The sequence below is a fragment of the Oncorhynchus masou genome, chromosome 19 (assembly GCF_036934945.1).
Source record: "Oncorhynchus masou masou isolate Uvic2021 chromosome 19, UVic_Omas_1.1, whole genome shotgun sequence".
NCBI lineage: Eukaryota > Metazoa > Chordata > Actinopteri > Salmoniformes > Salmonidae > Oncorhynchus > Oncorhynchus masou.
The window spans coordinates 29,415,660-29,435,177 of NC_088230.1; the positions used below are offsets into that span (position 1 = coordinate 29,415,660).

Here is a 19,518-nt window from a genome sequence, read left to right on the forward strand (position 1 = left end):
GGTTCTATATTCTCAGCAGGTTACAAACTAGCAGACAGGCAGCACAGATGGTGGAACTCCTTTCAGCCTGTCACAGAGGTCAAGTGTCAGAAGAAGTTGAATTAGCCAGTGGTTAGGTAATACCCTGGGGTATCTAGAATCAAGGCTACAGTGTTCAACTGACTGTGCAGCAGCATCTTATCAGGTATTCATGGAGTTTATCTAGGGACAGACAGGTTTGCAGAAAGCTATTTTGTTTGTGACACACAGAAGGTGATTGATACAGTGTATTGTCATGGAAACTAATCAGGTAACGGAGGCTAAGTGTTTATGATGTCATAATCAACCAAGGGGCATGGAATTTTTTTATTTGGAATTTGCTCATCTGTTATCTGAATGTTACTAGTGCATACATAGACATTAAATCCTACCAGCGACAATTATAATCTATGGTCTTCAAATTAAGCCTAGGGCCTATTACTTGATCCTCTCAATTCAATATTACACATGACATATCAAATTCCACTCTTTTTCATCAACCAGGCCTAGTAGATTAATCTTTCTTTTCCAAGCATCACGTTCTGTGTCTTGGCTGCTTAGTAGAGAAGGTGGAGGTTGGATGACCTCAGAGTCTCATTAATCTAATAACTTCGTCTGGGGTAATGACCAGACTCGTGTGACCTACAGGTCCGGACAGCACCAGCAAATCACCCGAACCAATAGAAGTGCATGTGATGGGCCTAAAACTAGAACTGAAAGGAAATACATAAAATTGATGTGTTATAGTTTGTTATAGAGAGACAATATGAAAGAGGGAGAGAGAAAGAGACAGAGAGAGAAGACAGATCAAAAGACTAAGATTGGCTGATATACCTTTACTGTATATCATCACTGGTTTTAATAGTCTTTTTAGTCCTGAGGCAGAATATACTGGTGCATGGAGGGTAAAATGTCCGACTTGTCGGACCAACTTGGCAGACATTTGACTTCACAGAAACTTGGCTGCAATTCATTAGAGAGAGAATAATTGTCAAGCACAACACCTCTTGAATAAGACAGATATCTATCTATCTTCCTTACATTTGCCAATACCTGATTTATTCATTATACAGTACATACACATTGAATATTGTTTAATTAACTAATAAGCTTTTCAACACACAATTGCATTTCTCTCCATCTGTCTGGAATATGGATATTTAAATACACAATTCATTAAGATGTTGATTTCATAATAATATACTTTCCAGAGGAAAATGTCCATGCATTGAATCAAATGGAGTGAATGTTAAGGAAATGGTTGACATACCTTCTGTGGGGGCAGGAGCCCCTGCCACTTGTGTCCATGGTTGCTGCTCCACCTGCAACTCACATGTCTGTGTTCCAAATGGCACCCTATTCCCTAAATTATGCACTACTTTTGAGCATAGCCCATAGGGCTTACTGACTATAGGGCTCTGGTCAAAAGTAGTGCACTATATTGGGAATAGGGTGCCATTTCGGAGGCAGGCACATGATGCCACTCCTCACGGGTCAAATAGCATGCTTCGATCTTACAGGAGTCTGGGAAGTTTCCTTAATCATGTTGACATCATGATACAGTTAGAGTAACACAAGCTCTGTCTGGTGGGATGACTTACATCTCAGTAGACCGTATGTACAGTGGGCCAATGTGTTTACCACGACCTGTGGATGTTTCCATTGTGATAGCTTGTGTAACCTAACCTGTTACATTATAATAACATGTAACCAATGCCTGTAACATTGTAACTTGGCAGACTACTCCAAATCTAGTATTTGACTACAGTGGTTCAGTGTGAGTGAAAAGAGGGCACCAGGGATGGTGTGTGTGTGTCCTAACTACTCTATTTGAAATGGTTTGTCTCTATTGCGCTGGTGGTATATTTACTACGAACCAAATGGAAGGCAACAAAAGCAAACGGACTGAAAAGGAGACCAACCTACCTGAATTTGTCCAATAGAAACTTTCGTTTTCAGTAAATGTTTGCATTTGCAGTAAATAGTTTCCTTTGAAAATAATTTTGGGGTCTTGGTATACTGAACATACAGTGGGGCAAAAAAGTATTTAGTCAGCCACCAATTGTGCAAGTTCTCCCACTTAAAAAGATGAGAGAGGCCTGTAATTTTCATCATAGGTACACTTCAACTATGACAGACAAAATTAGAAAAACAATCCAGAAAATCACATTGTAGGATTTTTAATGAATTTATTTGCAAATTATGGTGGAAAATAAGTATTTGGTCATTAACAAAAGTTTATCTCAATACATTGTTATATACCCTTTGTTGGCAATGACAGGGGTCAAATTTTTCTGTAAGTCTTCACAAGGTTTTCACACACTGTTGCTGGTATTTTGGCCCATTCCTCCATGCAGATCTCCTCTAGAGCAGTGATGTTTTAGGGCTGTTGCTTTTTAAGTGAGAGAACTTGCACAATTAGTGGCTGACTAAATACTTTCTGGCCCCACTGTAAGTCCATTCTATAGCATGTACCAAACTCTGAGCTCAGATGTTACCTCCACGTTTTTGGGTCTGTCTAGTCCACAGTCTCCCATCTATCACCCATACCTAAAGAAGGTATCCCAGTTAAAATAGTCTGTAGAAATGTCTCCCTTTGTATATATTCATTACCAAGGCTATGAATTAATGTAACAAGAAGGTTATTTTAGGTAGGTTGGAGTTAATGTAGACCTGAACTGGGCACTGAACTGGAAACACACCACACAGTATTATCGCAAAATACCCAGCTTGTCATGTTCTGACCTTAGTTCTTTTGTTATGCCTTTGTTTTAGGTTGGTTAGGGCATGATTTGGGGTGGGTTGTCTATGTTCCTTTTTCTATGTGGTGTTTTTGTGGTGGCCTGGTATGGTTCTCAATCAGAGGCAGGTGTCGTTAGTTGTCTCTGATTGAGAATCATACTTAGGTAGCCTTTTCCCACCTGTGTGGTGTGGGTGATTATTTTCTGTCCAGTGTTTTTTCAGCACCATACAGGACTGTTCGTTTGTCATGTTATTTGTTTTGTTCAGTGTTCAATTATATGAACACTTACCACGCTGCGCATTAGTCCTCCTCTTCTTCCACCACAGATGAGCGTTACACAGCTAGCACAGAGAGTGTGCCTATCCTATGGTTATTTTGCATACAACCTTCCCACAACTTTCTGGGAATGGTGCGGGATAGTTTCTTGGGTTTGGAACTTTCTCAGCACATTTAAGGAACTTGACAAACAAGTTATTTTCTTGGTATTTCATTACTTTAACAGAACGTTTTCTAAAAGTTCAAACATGATTACATTGGGAATGTTCTCAAATATAATAGTTCGGAGACTGTTAAAAAAACAACATTCTTCAGTGGGAATTTCAATACTTCAGCATAACACTTCCTACAGGTTACTTCATGGTTAAATTTAAATTAATATTCTCAAATTGTTCAGAGAACATTAAGAAAACACCATAAAAAGCACAAGAAAACTTTAACAATTGACCAGCCCCCTCCCTCCCACCATTCATCCTTCTGGCGCTTCTTCGTGTTCTTCTTCAGACTGTGTTTCAGTTTGTTTCGCACATGTTCAAAGAAGCTTTGACGGGATCTCTCTCTATACTCACTCCAAGTGGACTAATGTCGCACTCCTGAGAGAAAAGGCATGTGAGAAAAGGCAGTTGATAGCTTTGACTGGATGCTGTGTACAGGTTGTTGGCTCGGACTCGGGTAGAAGTGGTGCAGGACCATACTGAACGCCATTGTCGCCATTGCTTCAGCCGGTTAGGGAGGGTTGAGGTTCACTGTTCTTGGTAAAATTAGCCCTTCCATGCATCTATACCATCTGTGGTCACCTTCACCATAATCTAGAGAGAGGACAGACCAGAACAACAGTTTAGTTTAGGGCATTTCTGAATCTGGAAATCCAGAAAAATTATTTACTGTATGACAAATTATTACATCTAGCTAAATTTTTAATACCATTTTTTTTAAACAAATGTCAAAGAGAATAAGAATACACAGTTGAAACCATTTTTTACGAAATTGGCTTATATTCTCCTACCATCTTGGCAATCTCACTGGAGTTACAGGGTCAGGGAGTTAGAGGGCCAACCCTTAGGGAGATACAGCAGACCCAATCTGATGAGATTTGTTAAGGAAGCAAGACAACAACAAACAAAAAAACACAACAACAGCAATGCACTTCTTTATATAAAACTAGAGGTGTGGAAAACAATACACATCACTCTAGGTGGGAAAAACATCAACCCATTTGGAGTAACTGTCAACCATTACCAACATATATTTTTTCCTTTTATCGGCAGATGTGAAGAAAACAAATTTGCATTTTTACCAAAGGGCCCCAGGCAACCGGATGTAAAACCTTTTAGGGCTTGGCGTCCCACCAAATAATCATACAAATTATGGACATTAAACATTTAGGTACATATAAGTGTCTTATATTGGTTGAAAGCTTAAATGCTTGTTAATCTAACTGCACTGTCCGATTTACAGTAGCTATTAAAGTGAAAACATGCCATGCGATTGTTTGAGGACAGCACCCCACATCAAAATATTTTTCCACCAGCACAGGTTTCATATGTTCACAAATAACAATTAAATATTCACTTACTTTTTGAAAATCTTCCTCTGATTTGTCATCCAAAGTGTCCCAGCTATAACATGTAGAGTCGTTTTGTTAGATAACATCCTTCTTTATATCCCAAAAAGTCAGTTTAGTTGGCACCATCGATTTGAGTAATCCACTCGTTCAACATGCAAAAAAAGAAAGGAATCCGAAAATCTACCCCTACAATTTATTTCAACAAGTCAAAATACGTTTCTAATCACTCCTCGGATACCCCAAAATGTAATCAAACTATAATATTTCTTACGGGAAGAAGTATGTTCAATAGGAAACCGATTTTAGCAGGTCCCGTCTTAATGGCGTGCGCAAACCAGAATTTCCAAGAATGTGTCCTTCTACTAAAACTGTTATTTCTTATTCGTTTTTTGAAGTTACAAGCCTAAAACCTTGAACATAGACTGCTGACACCCCGTGGAACACATAGGAATTGCATCCAGGGAGATCATTTTCCGTATGACCGTATACTTGCCATTGTAAGAGGATGGTCTCTCAAAACAAATATATTCTCGTTGGTTTGTCTTTGGATTTTCTCCTACCATATCTATTGTGTTATATTCTCCTACATTATTTTCATTTCTACAAACTTCAAAGTGTTTTCTTTCCAATGGTACCAATTATATGCATATCCTGGCTTCAGGGCCTGAGCAACAGGCAGTTTACTTTGGGCACGTCATTCAGGCGGAAATTGAGAAAAAAAGGGGACTAGCCCTATAAAAAAACAACAACACTGCCTGTTAAATCAAAAATAAACTAATTAGAATAACAAATCAAATTAGAATTACAACTCTTAATAACTCCAAAAGGAAATGGATATATCCCATATGGTAATGGTAAAATAGACTAGAGACAGGTCTCCCTCATTCAGGGACAGTGCTCTCTCGCCTTCTTGTGTTCCGAATCCCACACAGGATATTGCTAAATTATAAACTTCTTCCTTAATTATTAGTGTTTACATAGTCCATTTAAATCTCACCCAATGTCTCCAGTATTTCTAGTGAGAGTGATCAGGCTTCACTAAGAAGTCAGAACAAAGGTCATTCAAATCCATTAAGTGTTTTCTTTCTCTTTTCTTTCCCTGTACCTCAGAAACCATTTTAAAACATTTCAAACATTTCCCTCATTCTGCGTACCCAGTTTACAACCAAATTAAAAACGACTCTACACAATAAATTGAACACGGTATTCATAACAGTTGAGTTGTGCTGGTGTGTGTGTTAAAATGTAGGGCAAAAACAAAGAAACCAATGGCCAGGCCTTACTTATTTGGGAGCTCCCTTTACGGCAGAATCCGGATACTTTTATACTTTATAAAACTGCAGAATTTCACTAAGACAACAGTCTCGGGAAACATTTCAAAGAGTGAGATCCAGAATCATTGTTAAACATGTAAAAAAAAACGTGTTAGAGGACATTCCATCAGTCCTACATAGAAATATACTTCAGATACATAAGATGAAACAGTCCCATCAAGCTGAATAGGCACCTTCTAAAGTAAACCATCCCAGAGCCCCTCTTGTAATCAAACTGTTCCTGGGACGTAAACTAGTCAAAATATTAAACCGATTGTTGAACAAATCTGCTAGGACCATCAAAAAATTGGTGCTGGCTTATCAGTTCAATATTCGGTACTGAAAAAATTTACTTGGATCTACTTCAATTCTTTACACAGTTCCACGTAATGGAAACAGATTGTTTTTGATGACATTACCTTCTTACTTAAATCCCTGGTGCTACCCAAACTATGGAACTGAGTAATACATTTAGCCAATTTCGAGCTCTATTACCCCTACACTCACTTTTCCAATGACCAATGACCAACGGCCCCACACCTAAAACAGGGTGGCTTTCACTGTGACCGTATTAATCACACGCACGGCTGCAAAGGCAGCGCAACTGGATTCCACTCTCAAAACCTCCTGTACAATTTCATCCCATTGAAAAATGTTGGTCCACTAACCCCGCAATAACTGTAATGGCTGTTGGAAGGAGAGGACAAAGAAGCAGCATGGTACATGTTGATGATTTTATTTAAACTGAACACTGAAATTACAAAAATAACAAAGAGAACAAATGAAACAGTTCTGTCTGGTGCAGACACAAAAACAGAAAACAACTACCCACAAAACACAGGTGGGAAAAGGCTACCTAAGTACGGTTCTCAATCAGAGACAACGATAGACTCTGATTGAGAAACACACCTGGGCCAAACACACAGAAAAAAAAAATTGAACACAAAACATAGAATGCCCACCCCAACTCACACCCTGACCAAATCAAAATAGAGACATAAAAAGGATCTCTAAGGTCAGGGACAATACCCATTTTGATAACAGGTTTCAAACCTGCCATCAAAGCATACCTACATATTTTATCAACAAACTCACATACCCACGCTGTGTTGGAATACCCGTACATACCGGCCAGATTCAACGGGTGTTGAGCGTTCCTAAATTAATCAGTTATTCTGCGAATTTACAAAGCAGTCGATTTAACAATGTCCATTGAGAATTCACAACGACTATACCATTTAGCTAAGCTAAGAATGATGTGAATAATCAAGTCAATAACCGTTGGGTAGTTAGATAGCATATAGTTAATATACTGGCAAGTTCAATGTATTAGTAGCCAACTAACGTTAGATAGCTAGCTAACATATATTACCAGTACATACTGCTGTAATGATATACTAAAAGGTTCATAGGGATAGCTTAACTAACAAATTGTCAGTACAAATTGTAATGTATAACGTACTGTAATTTATTTGAAAAGTCACTATTTTTTTTAACTTTTCCAAAGGGGAAAGTCTACAAAACTTGATCCACTCTATTTATCACTGATTCTAGTTTTGGGAACAGAAAACTCAAATCAAATCTTAAATTGATGAGAACATTTGCAGAATGTAGTGAGTGGAAGCCCACCGGCGGGTAGTGGGAGAAGATGGAACGAGATGGATTTTGGCAGACCATAAATGCCAGCGGAATGCTAAAGAACATTAGCCAAATCAACAACTGAAAATCATTTAGCTGATGTCGGCACAGCACATAGAATCGTAATGGGGTTCGGCACAACAGCAGTCCTTGCATAAACTGCATCGTTAACAGGTCTGAGATCTTTAACAAAACGAGAGTCTGGACAAGGCACAATAGCTTCTCTTTCTATATCTGTCTTAGCTACCGAAACATGTGGCACCCTCAACTAAATAAATACAACAAAGCCTGTTCTTTAGTCAATTTCACACTCAGAGCACAAAATTGAGGCCCACTATACATGGGGGCTGCACAGTAAGCTCTTTGGGTGTCACTGCACAGTAAGCTCTCTTGGGATATGGTCCCTGTCAGCCAATTCTGTTCATATTATACATCTCTTGTCAATGGTGAGAAATTTGCGGTGCAATGTAAGCCAGTCTGTAACTGCGAGCAGTTGAGAAAATGTGTCTATAGGGTCATAATGTGACCCATCAATATCCTGTACGTCCTATGCATAGTACCAATCACATGTAATCCCCAATTTACAGAGAAGATCTCTTCCTGACCAATTTACAGAACAACATGCAGAAGAAATAATTTGACGTTTTATGCATGTGTTATCAACTTTAACAGGTAGGGGCATCGTGAGCAACCATTTCATAGTCACTCCCGATGCTCCCACAGCGGTGACTGATTCATTTGACATGGGAGGTTTGGACATAGACTTAGAATTTATGACAGATATTGCAGCGCCAGTTTCTACTAGAAAATCGATTGACTCCCCATTGACAAAGAGACGAACCATCGGCACCTCATGGGGGTTTAAAAAAATCTTTAATTGCTGTCCAAGAGTGTCAACTGTCTCTTCCTCACGTCAGTTCATATGTGGGTTGTAGAGAGTTGTTTTCAGTGGAGGTCTAGTTTTCCTACCTCATCCCGCTGACCTCTGTTTGGTAGATTCATTTCGACATGTTCATGCGAAACCTCCCTCCTTTCCGCCATTGTAACAAGCAAAGTTCCTACCCTGTAGTGGTTGTCGTCCAGCCCATCCGTCAGCACTGGCTCCCCCTCCCCTTCTCTACCCCTTCCTCTTCCTCTGTCCATCATTTGGAGTAGCTCCCTGAGCCTGCCACTGCTGGCCCCATCAATGATTTTAAAAAACAGAGTCAATGTGGGCGGTGTACGGAACAGATTTCCACTGCTCATGGGCCGCCTCCTAGGGGTCTGCTGGTACCCCAGTTGTATCAGGTCTTGTTGGGGGTAGAGCTGCGGCTGGGGAGACGGCTGAGCAAGTTGCTGTCGGACAACCAAGTCTGGTGCTGGTGCAGTGGATACAAGGGTATAATAGGGGGGTGGAAAGTCATTATCATCATCACCCCTGTTTCTCCTTTTCTTATCTTCTACCGTGTTTCTTCTTCTTACTTTCTTTCACCAATATTCCTTTAACTTTCCTGTCTGACTGTCTTTCGGCTTCCCTTTCCCACTTTCTAAACTTACCCCATTCTATTTGACATGTCTTGCCTTCTCTAACTTATTTCTAGATTCTGCTAATAACATTTCACTCAATGCCTTTAACTGGAGAATCTGCTACCTTGTGCCAGAGTGGTACCAGCGGAGATTTTAGCATGTAAATCTTGGTGGGGCAAGGAAAATAAATAATAATAATTGTGATGCATGCAAGCAGAACTGCACAACACAACACTAAACAATACATTAATTGCACTTTAACAGGTGCCCACAAACTGTTAGGGCCTACATAAAGCTGTCCTAACAGCAGTCCCAACATCTTACCACTGCTATATCTGGCGGAGCCTTGTCTGGCAGCGAAACAGTTCATTCAGCCTCATTTACTGCCTTTTCAAAAAACATATCTGATATGGCTGACTTGCTTAAACAAATGTGGTTTCCAATTGCGATGTCCAAATGATGGCATAATGGGACAACAAGCGGATAAGAGGCAATCCGTAATTTCAAGTAAGACATCAATGAGCGAGCTAGGACAGAAGTAGTCTATGTAACTATTTGTTAAGCACTTTTGAAATGTACAGTGACAGAATTCAGAACATGGGCTGTTCTTACAGTGTTCTTCCTGTACACCAAGTCAGAACTGTAGGATAAATAAATGAGGCATATAAGCAGACAATGAAAGCTTTACAAAATTTGATGATTACATTTCTCTAAAACAGGTTATTGGTTACATGTGCACCACCAAGTCAACAGTAAGCGAAATTAAGAGGGGTAAATAGACCAAATTATTAGGGTGAGGCAAATGGGCTACTAACAGCTTACTACACAACATACACAGTATTACTTTCTTAGCTACAGTATACATATCTCCCTGGCATATTACATAATTTCAGCAGCATACGAGACATTTTTGGACTCACCTTGTGGTGCTGTGCTCACTTGAACAGGAAAGTGGAAAGGCGGTCCTTCATGGGCAAATTTTGTCATCAAAGTCTGGCAATCTCTGGATTTATGGTGTTTTCAAGAGAACTGGAAACTCTGAAAAAAACATGGTTGAATCATGATGACGTCATTGATCTTCAAATCATAGTTCTAGAAAGAGGCCCAAGTTCCCAACTTACAATTCCGAGTTGGATGACTGTTCAACACACATTTCCAAGATGGAGTTAATTTTTTACGGAATTCCCAGTTGTCTTGAACTCACTGAAGTCAAGCACATATCATGCTTCATTGACAGCATGGCCAATGTTGAACGTTTATTATTTTAAACTTGGAAAAGAGACACAATCCCAGATTTGGGACCATACAGCCACTCCACTGAATAGCAGGCTAGTGATTGCTTTGCAATGCTTGCAGTTAGCCACTGTCACTGATTCTTTCCAAACCACTCATTGTTGAATTAGCGATTTCCAACTTGTTGTGTAATGTTATTGTCCAATGGCTGATGAGTACCGATACGTTTTATCTATCATTTCTCATCATTAATTCTCTTCATGTGACAAGGATTGAAAATTATTTTACAGTCCAATCAAAGCTACTGTAGATATAACGTGATTTGACGTCATTTTATCTGTGGCAAATAACCTTGAGCAAAACAACAGTGTTTAATTAAGAACGTCTTCCTTTCTTATAATTAAAATGAGATCTTTTTTTTTTATTATTATTCTATGTCATTTTACATTTTATACCCACATGGAAGTTATGCAAATTTCCAATGTAGGTTTACATTTATAGCTGGTTTCCAAATTTTACCAGTACACTGATTAATACATTTTCTTTAAAAAAAATAATAATAATTTCCTGCAGGAATATAACCCTGTCATATCCTCCCATGGTCACTTCTCTGCTTCAACAGAGAAACAACCTCTGTCCCTGACCAGGATACTTCTGTTTCCAAAAAAAAAATCCCATTTGGAGATGTCCATGCTCTTACAGGATCACCCTGCATCAACAGCCTGACCTGTTGAAACGGGTTACGGGGCTGGCAGGATTCCACAAAGATCCACAGGTCTTGTTAGTGGCTCTTCACTAAGAGGCTAGTACAATCAGTCTTCACAAGCAGTTTTAATTCTCAATGTATCTCAATGGCACAGCACACAGGTGAAACCACAATTAACTAGTATAAAAATAGTCACAAGCAAAGTGTACACAATACTACAAAGCATGAATATACATTTAGCAAACCCTTACATTTAACCTGCGAATGAACACAGTATCAAAACACTAGAAGGACCTTACTGGTGGTCTCTTAAGACCACACAGCTACCTAACAAATTGAAGTCAAGATTACAGATGGCAAGAAATGCACTGCCATTGTTATGTTCCTAGCCAGTAGGTGGCGACATGCACACTCAATTGTGCGAACAGCAATATATTGTTGAAGAAGAAGGTGATGGTGCATTTAAGCCCTGAACAATGCCTGACAGGCAACTGTCTCCCAGGCTGCGTGTCGCCCCCAAGACCACAGCCAATCGCATTCGAGGAACATAGCAGCTAACTTGGCTAATCTTGTGAGCTAGCTACTTAACTAGGTGGTCTTGCTGTCTATGGTATCTAGGCAGAATCCTGATTTATCAGCCTATGAAGCTGCTATTGAATCTGATCAATTTCTAAGGCTGAAATTGAATCTGATCAGGAATGGAGCTAACTTACTCTGTAAATGTAATCCACAAAACATGAACTGTCTCTTAGAATTATACACAAATCAGTTATGCAAACTAACAACCAGTACAGATAACAAGCTAGTTTGCTAACAAGAGTACATAGCTAACTAGTTAGCTCGTTTGCTTACAAGACTAGCTGAGTTAGCTACAGTGTTACTTGCATGCGATTTGCTGTGTTCTTGGGGGCGGCACGCAGCGTAGGAGACAGAACTGCCTGTCGGGCATCGTTCAGGGCTTAAATGCCCACAAGCATGGGTGTGTAGGGCAGACGAAACATCGGAGAATACAAAGAAAGAGGCATCATGGCCGAAATATCTCTGTATCTCACCAACGTGAACGTGTCTTTGGGCCAAACGATGGACGTAGAGAAGGTAGGCTCGGCAGGTCAAGATTATGAAAATGGTTTATTATCGGTCCTTTATATTTCGGTGTTTTCAGACCAGCTGGCTAGCGTTAGCTAGTTAACGTTACTACAATTTAGTGCATCTATGTTTTCGTGCCTGTCATCGTCTCATGCTGACGCTTAAAACGTAGGCCATACTACGGGTAGGCCTATGTAAAATTCAGACATTGATAAACATAGAAATGGTTGATTATCTAATTGTGTGTAAGCAGCAGCCTGTCATCAAGAAGTGTGTGTGTGTGTGTGTGTGTGTGTGTGTGTGTGTGTGTGTGTGTGTGTGTGTGTGTGTGTGTGTGTGTGTGTGTCCCAGATCCCCAGCACAGGGAAGGACTTTGAGAGTGTCGAGCTGGGAGACCTGGAGAAGGGGGATCAGAAAGAAGAGAAAGCCCCACGAAGGATCATCCATTTCTCTAGCGGAGAAACCATGGAAGAATACAGTACAGACGAGGAGGAGGGGGAGGACAAGGAACCAGAGAAGAAGGACCTACTGTCCCCCCCTGTCGATGCGGTGAGGGTGTGTAGTGTGTTAAATAGAAGTGTGTGTGTTTTTAGTTTGTGTATTTTACTGAAATGTGCGATTAACGTCTGTACTTCCTATAATATGTGTTCCAAAACCTGGTAATAACCCACGTTTGTGTGTCAGAACAAGCTGACCTGGGGCCCGTACTTCTGGTTCCATATGTGGAGAGCAGCTACCTCCACTGTTTCAGGTGGGTGCCTGATATGAGACAATATGTATTATAAACCTCTAGGGTTGATGGCCTTCTCCTGCCGTACACTACCTTGATACTGCCTTGAATACTATGCTGTTGGTAAAACTCCAGAACGTGTATTTCAGCTTGTGACTACCTCGGGGAGAGGATGGCCTCGCTCTTTGGAATCACATCGGCCAAATACCAGTACGCCATCGACGAGTATTACAGGATGAGGAAAGAGGTATGTACACAACAAGCAGATGAGGGCCATCACTAAGAGGGCTTACGTCTTGGAAGGGATGCCTAAAGTGTGTATAATTATAGAAGGGCATAGATGCTTTGCATGTGTCTATAAGAGTGTTGTAGTAACAGTAACCTAAACCCCAGGCTCAATTGCTACTGCATATAGAGCCTGGAAACACTGCAACAAGTGGGAATTGAAAGGGTGGGAGAGAGAGCCTGCTGCAGGTGTATTAGATGGGACTTGTCAATGAAAAGAAATGTTCTATCACAGCGACCACATTATTTTTGGGAAGCCAAATTGATTGAGTTCAGGCATATAAAGTGTATGTGTAAATTTATTTCTAAAATGCATACTATTTCCCAAACTCCCTTCCTTGTTTAGCCTAAATCACTTGCACTGCTCGCACTTGGAAATCCAGAGGGGTGTTTTTAAGGGTAATGCTGGATGGTGATAGACTGCGAGCTCAACCAATTAAAACCATCGGTTGTGTCTTCCAATCCTGCCATAGACTTCCAGTCAAGTCCCATTCCAAGGCACTTGGAAATCAGACGCCTCGACAGAGAGGGCCAGATGGTGGGCGCCATTACAGTAGTCTCATTATTTCCATGAGCACTACAGTAACTTCTATTGAAAAGTTTGTGGTCATACGCACATCCTTAACATAGGTGCTGGGCTAATAAAGAATACTAGTATAGAACAAGAAGGCCCTCGCACTGTTAAAGCTCCCAATTCACCGCTTTATTGACTATGTTTCAAACTGAAACATATCTTGGTCAGGTCAAAAACACTCCAGTATACTACGACAGTGGTATTCAAAATTGGTGTTGCCACCCGGGGGAATTGCAATGGGTTAAAAAAATATATATATACAGTGGTATTATTTAGTCAGCCACAAATTGTGCAAGTTCTCCCACTTAAAAAGATGAGGCCTGTAATTTTCATCATAGGTACACTTCAACTATGACAGACAATTAGGGGGAAAAATCCAGAAAATCACATTGTAGGATTTTTTTTAATGAATGTATTTGCAAATTATGGTGGAAAATAAGTATTTGGTCATAGCCTTTATTCTATAATGGATTTAATTGTTTTTTTTACCTTATCAAACTACACACAATACCCCATATTGACAAAAAAAAACAGAAATATACAATTTTCGTAAGTATTCAGCCCCTTTACTCAGTACTTTGTTGAAGCATATTTGGCAGTGATTACAACATCAAGTCTTCTTGAGTATGACGCTACAAGCTTGGCACACCTGTATTTGGAGAGTTTCTCCCATTCTTCTCTGCAGATACTCTCAAGCTCTATCAGGTTGAATGTGGTGCATCTCTGACAGCTATCTCACCAGAGATGTTCTCTCGGTTTCAAGTCCAGGCTCTGGCTGGGCCACTCAAGGACATTCAGAGACTTGTCCCAAAGCCACTCCTGCGTTGTCTTGGATGGGTCGTTATCCTGTTGGAAGGTGAACCTTCACCCCAGTGTGAGGTCCTGAGTGCTCTGGAGCAGCTTTTCATCGAGGATCTCTGTAATTTGCTCTGTTCATCTTTCCCTCGATCCTGACTAGTCTCCCAGTACCTGCTGCTGAAAAACATCCCCACTGCATGATGATGCTGCCACCACCATGTTTCACCGTAGGGATGGTGCCAAATTTCCATTTGGCATTGAGGCCAAAGAGTTCAATCTTGGTTTCATCAGACTTTTTGACTTTTGGCAACCTCCAAGCGGGCTGTCATGTGCCTGTTACTGAGGAGTGGCTTCCATCTGGCGACTCTACCATAAAAGCCTGATTGGTGGAGTGCTACAGATATGGTTGTCCTTCTGGAAGGTTCTCCCATCTCGACAGAGAAACTCTGGAGCTCTGTCAGTGACCATCGGGTTCTTGGTCACCTCCCTGACCAAGGCCCTTCTCCCCCGATTGCTCAATTTGGCCGGGTGGCCAGCTATAGGAAGAGTCTTGGTGGTTATAAACTTCTTCAATTTAAGAATGCAGGAGGCCACTGTGTTGTTGGGGACCTTCAATGCTGCATACATGTTTTGGTAACCTTCCCCAGATCTGTGCCTCGACACAATTGTCTCGGAGCTCTACAGACAATTCCTTTGAAAAGAAATGGTGGTCCCCGCTGAAAAAGTTTGAATACCACTGCTCTGCAAGTATTACAGGATGAGGTAAGAGGTAGGCCTCTATACAGTTTAAATCAGTATGAAATTACTAGTCTCACGTTGATCACACCACATCTGGCTGGGGTTTCGGTTATGAGATCACTAAGACGGAGCCACATTCACTTGAAATGGATGCCTAAAGGGCATTGCTGGTTCACATGTTTATGTGCGTTCCATTAACAACGTATTGTCTTTTTCTTCGCAGAAGGAGGAGGAAGATGAGGACAACCGGTTATCAGAGGAGGCGGAGCAATACTTTGTCGAGAATCAGGACGAGGAGATCCATGGACCAATGACGGATCAGCCAGAGGGAACCGCTACCACCCCCCACTCCACAGACACCTATCAGGTTGAGAAAGAGGCCAAGGCCACGCCTACTGCCATCAGGGTCCCAGCCATTGTCACGACAACAACCTAACTAACTTCTGGAGAGATGATTATGTGTTGTTCATGTTTGTTTTGTTTTAATTTGTCAAGGAGGTGGAGGCGCTCTGGGGTCTGTCTCTCTGATAGTGCTGACCGATTAACTGAAATTTTGTGTGCACATTGCACAGTTTCTCTAGAGATAAATCAGATCCAGACTGAACTGTGCGACGTAGTACGGCGTTGTAGTTTCCAACAGGCCAATATTCTACATAGTTTAGCGTGTAAAATGTGGTAATTAACTATAATACCCATAATCCATTGCACATCTACTTGTTCAGTCTGTTTCTTTTACTGCTTCTACGGAAGAGAGATGAATGCGAGATTGTGAGGTGATCTAGAGAGCAGCTGTTGCTTTGAGGTGTATCTACTTGAAAATACATGATCTAAGTGATTGATATTGGTAGGAATCACTTGGTATTCAGCCGTCAAAAGTATGCCTTATTTACACTTTAAGAACTACATTATTAAATAGTGATTTTGTCAAGCAGCAGCTCTATAGATATGACTTGGAATTGAATATAAATGAATCAAATAAAACAAATGTAATATACACAACTGAAATATTTGATTAAAGTCATGTGAATAAATGATGGTTAATAAGTGTAATGGGCCGTCACTACCATCATGGGACTTTTATTAATAGTTGTATTCTGTGTAACAGCATTCAACCCACATAATGCATATTGCATTTAATGTTTGCAAAAATTATTGAAACCAAAATTGAAAACCATAATTATTTTTGAATGATCGAAACAGAACCGACCTCAAAAAAACTCTAATCGCTCAGCACTACTCTCTGAGTTCACATTTGGTTGTGGATATGAAGGAACCATCTATAAACCTGGGAGTCAGACCTGCTACTGCTTTAGCCCACGCCTCTGTCATGTCATTAATACCAGACTACAAAGAACTATGACAACAAACTGAAGGACGATGACAGAGTAGCGACAAAGAAGTTAGAGTCAATTGAAGCAGAAGCTGATCCGACTACCAGGCCTAGCCTTCAGTGATCCGACTACCAGGCCAAGCCTTCAGTGATCCGACTACCAGGCCTAGCCTTCAGTGATCCGACTACCAGGCCTAGCCTTCAGTGATCCGACTACCAGGCCAAGCCTTCAGTGATCCGACTACCAGGCCAAGCCTTCAGTGATCCGACTACCAGGCCTAGCCTTCAGTGGGCAGTGCCACTGTCCTTTCTGTAGTCCTATAGTACAGGCACAGTGTGGTACGGTAGTAGTACTGTGTCGTTTAACTATGTGTCTCCAGTGGCCTTACCCCTAACTGGAGGCTGGTCCTAACATTCCAACCTCGTGTATCTATCTGGTGCCTCTGAAGGGCTGTGTTTTTTTAACCTAAACCACAGAGCCAAGTAGTAGCCTAAACCTTAATGCACTCAACACAGGAAGCCTTCCTCCTTTATACACTACTACTAGCATGCCACTCACTTTGTTTTAATTTAGACAACATTTGTTTAAATACTTTGTTGAGCACTGACCTAAACATGGTGTGTTGTTTCCCTGTGTAGCATTACTGGCTTGTGGTCACTTGGTGACTTGTAATTTGGAACATCTTTTCAGGCTGTTGGCGTAGCTGAGATTTTGTAAAGGCAGTATAATCTGTCATATTTGTTTTTACTAGCCCATTGGCCTAATGCACAGTTGCCCTTGTTGTAAAGGAACTTTATGTTAAACTTTTATTTTGATATTCACATATTTATTATTATTTTTGTATTTTCTGAGCACTTTTTTACAACGTACTTTATGTAACAACACCTTGATAAACTGTTAATAAATATACTTAACTATGCTTTAACTACAGTATTTGCTCATTTGTCTGTCATGTTGGCCAGTCAACTAGGATCTGTGGTGGATTCTCTCTGGCTCATGTGGTGGTACTGTGTCAGTGAGTGACACGTGATTGTCTTTATTGGTTAACAAAGACTTCTGTGTCCTTTTCTGGAACTGCTTGAGATGACATTCTGTTGGCTAACCTCCCAATGCAGCCAATCCCAGGTCAGGTCAATGTGTGGGCTTCTCTCTCTAGTCCAGAATGACCTACAGCTATGACCTCTGTCAACATTAAGAGATGGCTAGAAACCCATACACGTGACCTGCTGATCTCCATTCACTTACCATAGAACATATAGTGTCTCATAGGAGAATGTAGCAGTGATTTCTCTATGGATCATAATAGCCAAAAGTAACTGTATATTTAATTTATACACCATATTGGCAATTCAGGCTAAGCTTATTCATACTTTATGGCACTGTAGTTCTGGGTGGTTGTACCATGGTGAGACAGACAGTTCATCGTTACTCAGCGTTGCGTAGCGTATGGGGGTCTGTGCCATGAAAGCATCCAGCCGAACTACACAAGGACAGCCTTATACTGCAAACAAACCCTCAGTCATCTCACTGTCCAGTCAGCGCGGCCGGACACAGTGACACTCACGGACAGTTCACTACGGCAACAAAAGAAGCTATAGACAGACAGAGTGGTACTCATACACCAGACTAATACTGGCAGTGGATCATGATGTATTTTTGGGTTTAGATGATATGTTAGAGTAACAGCTCTGTAACTATTGGGTGACCAACTCGAGACGCTACACTGTCATTCCACTAGATTCTAGAAATTCTAATCTACAGTGACCAAAGACTAGCAATACACAAATATTCCACTAGAGGGTGGTATTGTATAATTACAAAGGAGGCTGAGGGGTTACTGTGAGACAAGGAATAGAGCTCGCCATCTTGTAGTTCTAAAAAACAAAAATGAGTTACCTCTGGTTCATTCATCCATTGCTATGGGGGTAATGAATGGGGTTTTGGGATAAATGCCAAAAATAAGGTCTGAGGTTAACACGGGTTTAGGATAATATCAGTCAGTTAACATGACCTCTATGAAATATGAAGCCTTTATGTGCTTGTTTTGATTACACAAATACTTCACAATTCACAAAAAGTGATAGCTGAGGAAGATTATCTCAGAACATTACCTATAAAATATTCTAAGCCTGTTGGAAGTCTTTTGGCAGTTGTGTGTGAAGAGAAGAGAAGATCCTCTTATTCCCTGGCCTGAGCTTGGCAGACATTGATAAACACAGCAGTTATCTGGGACAGGGTGTGTGATAATGTGTGTGATTAAGGAGGGAAAATCCAGATTAACGCCACAATGCCATTTCTTGTGTATGTGTGTGTTTGCATGCATGCGTCAAATATTTGCTTATACTTTATATCTCAAATATTTACATATATCTCTGGGAACAACACGTGCATCTTCCTCATTTCCCTCATCCAGCCATTGTACCTTAGCCTGGTCCCACTGTTTGGCATGACAACTCCAGTATAAAGGAGTTGGCTGCAGCACATGGAGTAGTATAGGACCAGACGAATGGTACCTGGCTGGTTGAGTCTGTCAGACAAGGCCTGACGACTTTGCTAAAGCAGAAACACACAGTCGTCCAGGTTCTAGCTCTCATAGCTGATGTAACTACATCCTCTAGTTCCAGATGGCACAGTAATCACTAGAGCAGACTCTTTAATAGGAGGGCATAGCAGAGTTGAACAGCTACCTGCTTAGCCAACCAGCCCAGCCAGACGCCCACTGAGTTGAGAGATGAGAATAGCAGCAGCCATCCCCCTCTCTGCCTCCTCCACAGTGGGGCTCTGCTGCGGTCAGCCAAGCCTCTTATTTAGGCCCTACTGTCAGTCAGAGGAGAAGGGGATTTCCACACCACCCAGTCGTGTGTGTGTGTGTGTGTGTGTGTGTGTGTGTGTGTGTGTGTGTGTGTGTGTGTGTGTGTGTGTGTGTGTGTGTGTGTGTGTGTGTGTGTGTGTGTGTGTGTGTGTGTGTGTGTGTGT

At 41.0% G+C, this 19,518-nt stretch overlaps 1 protein-coding gene across 2 annotated transcripts; it reads left to right on the forward strand.

Annotated features, from left to right (window-relative positions):
• Positions 1-11,938: 11,938 nt before the first annotated feature.
• On the forward strand, positions 11,939-17,467 carry LOC135506119 (protein FAM177A1-like). 2 transcript variants are annotated; one of them, XM_064925567.1, is made up of 5 exons: positions 11,939-12,095; positions 12,438-12,635; positions 12,771-12,837; positions 12,966-13,063; positions 15,435-17,467. In XM_064925567.1, exons 1-5 carry the CDS (start codon positions 12,027-12,029, stop codon positions 15,645-15,647), a joined length of 645 nt encoding a protein of 214 aa, XP_064781639.1. In that variant the 5' UTR covers positions 11,939-12,026; the 3' UTR covers positions 15,648-17,467. The 2 variants fall into 2 exon arrangements, with proteins under 2 accessions (XP_064781639.1, XP_064781638.1); XM_064925566.1 differs by having other exon boundaries at positions 11,940-12,095; positions 12,438-12,641.
• The last annotated feature ends 2,051 nt before the right edge of the window (positions 17,468-19,518 follow it).

Excerpts from the sequence above, each read along its gene's own strand:
- LOC135506119 (XM_064925566.1), top strand. The coding sequence starts at position 12,027 with ATGGCCGAAATATCTCTGTATCTCACCAACGTGAACGTGTCTTTGGGC. Across the intron at positions 12,642-12,770 it reads CCCCTGTCGATGCGGTGAGG|AACAAGCTGACCTGGGGCCC; the intron begins GTGTGTAGTGTG and ends TTTGTGTGTCAG. Across the intron at positions 12,838-12,965 it reads AGCTACCTCCACTGTTTCAG|CTTGTGACTACCTCGGGGAG; the intron begins GTGGGTGCCTGA and ends CGTGTATTTCAG.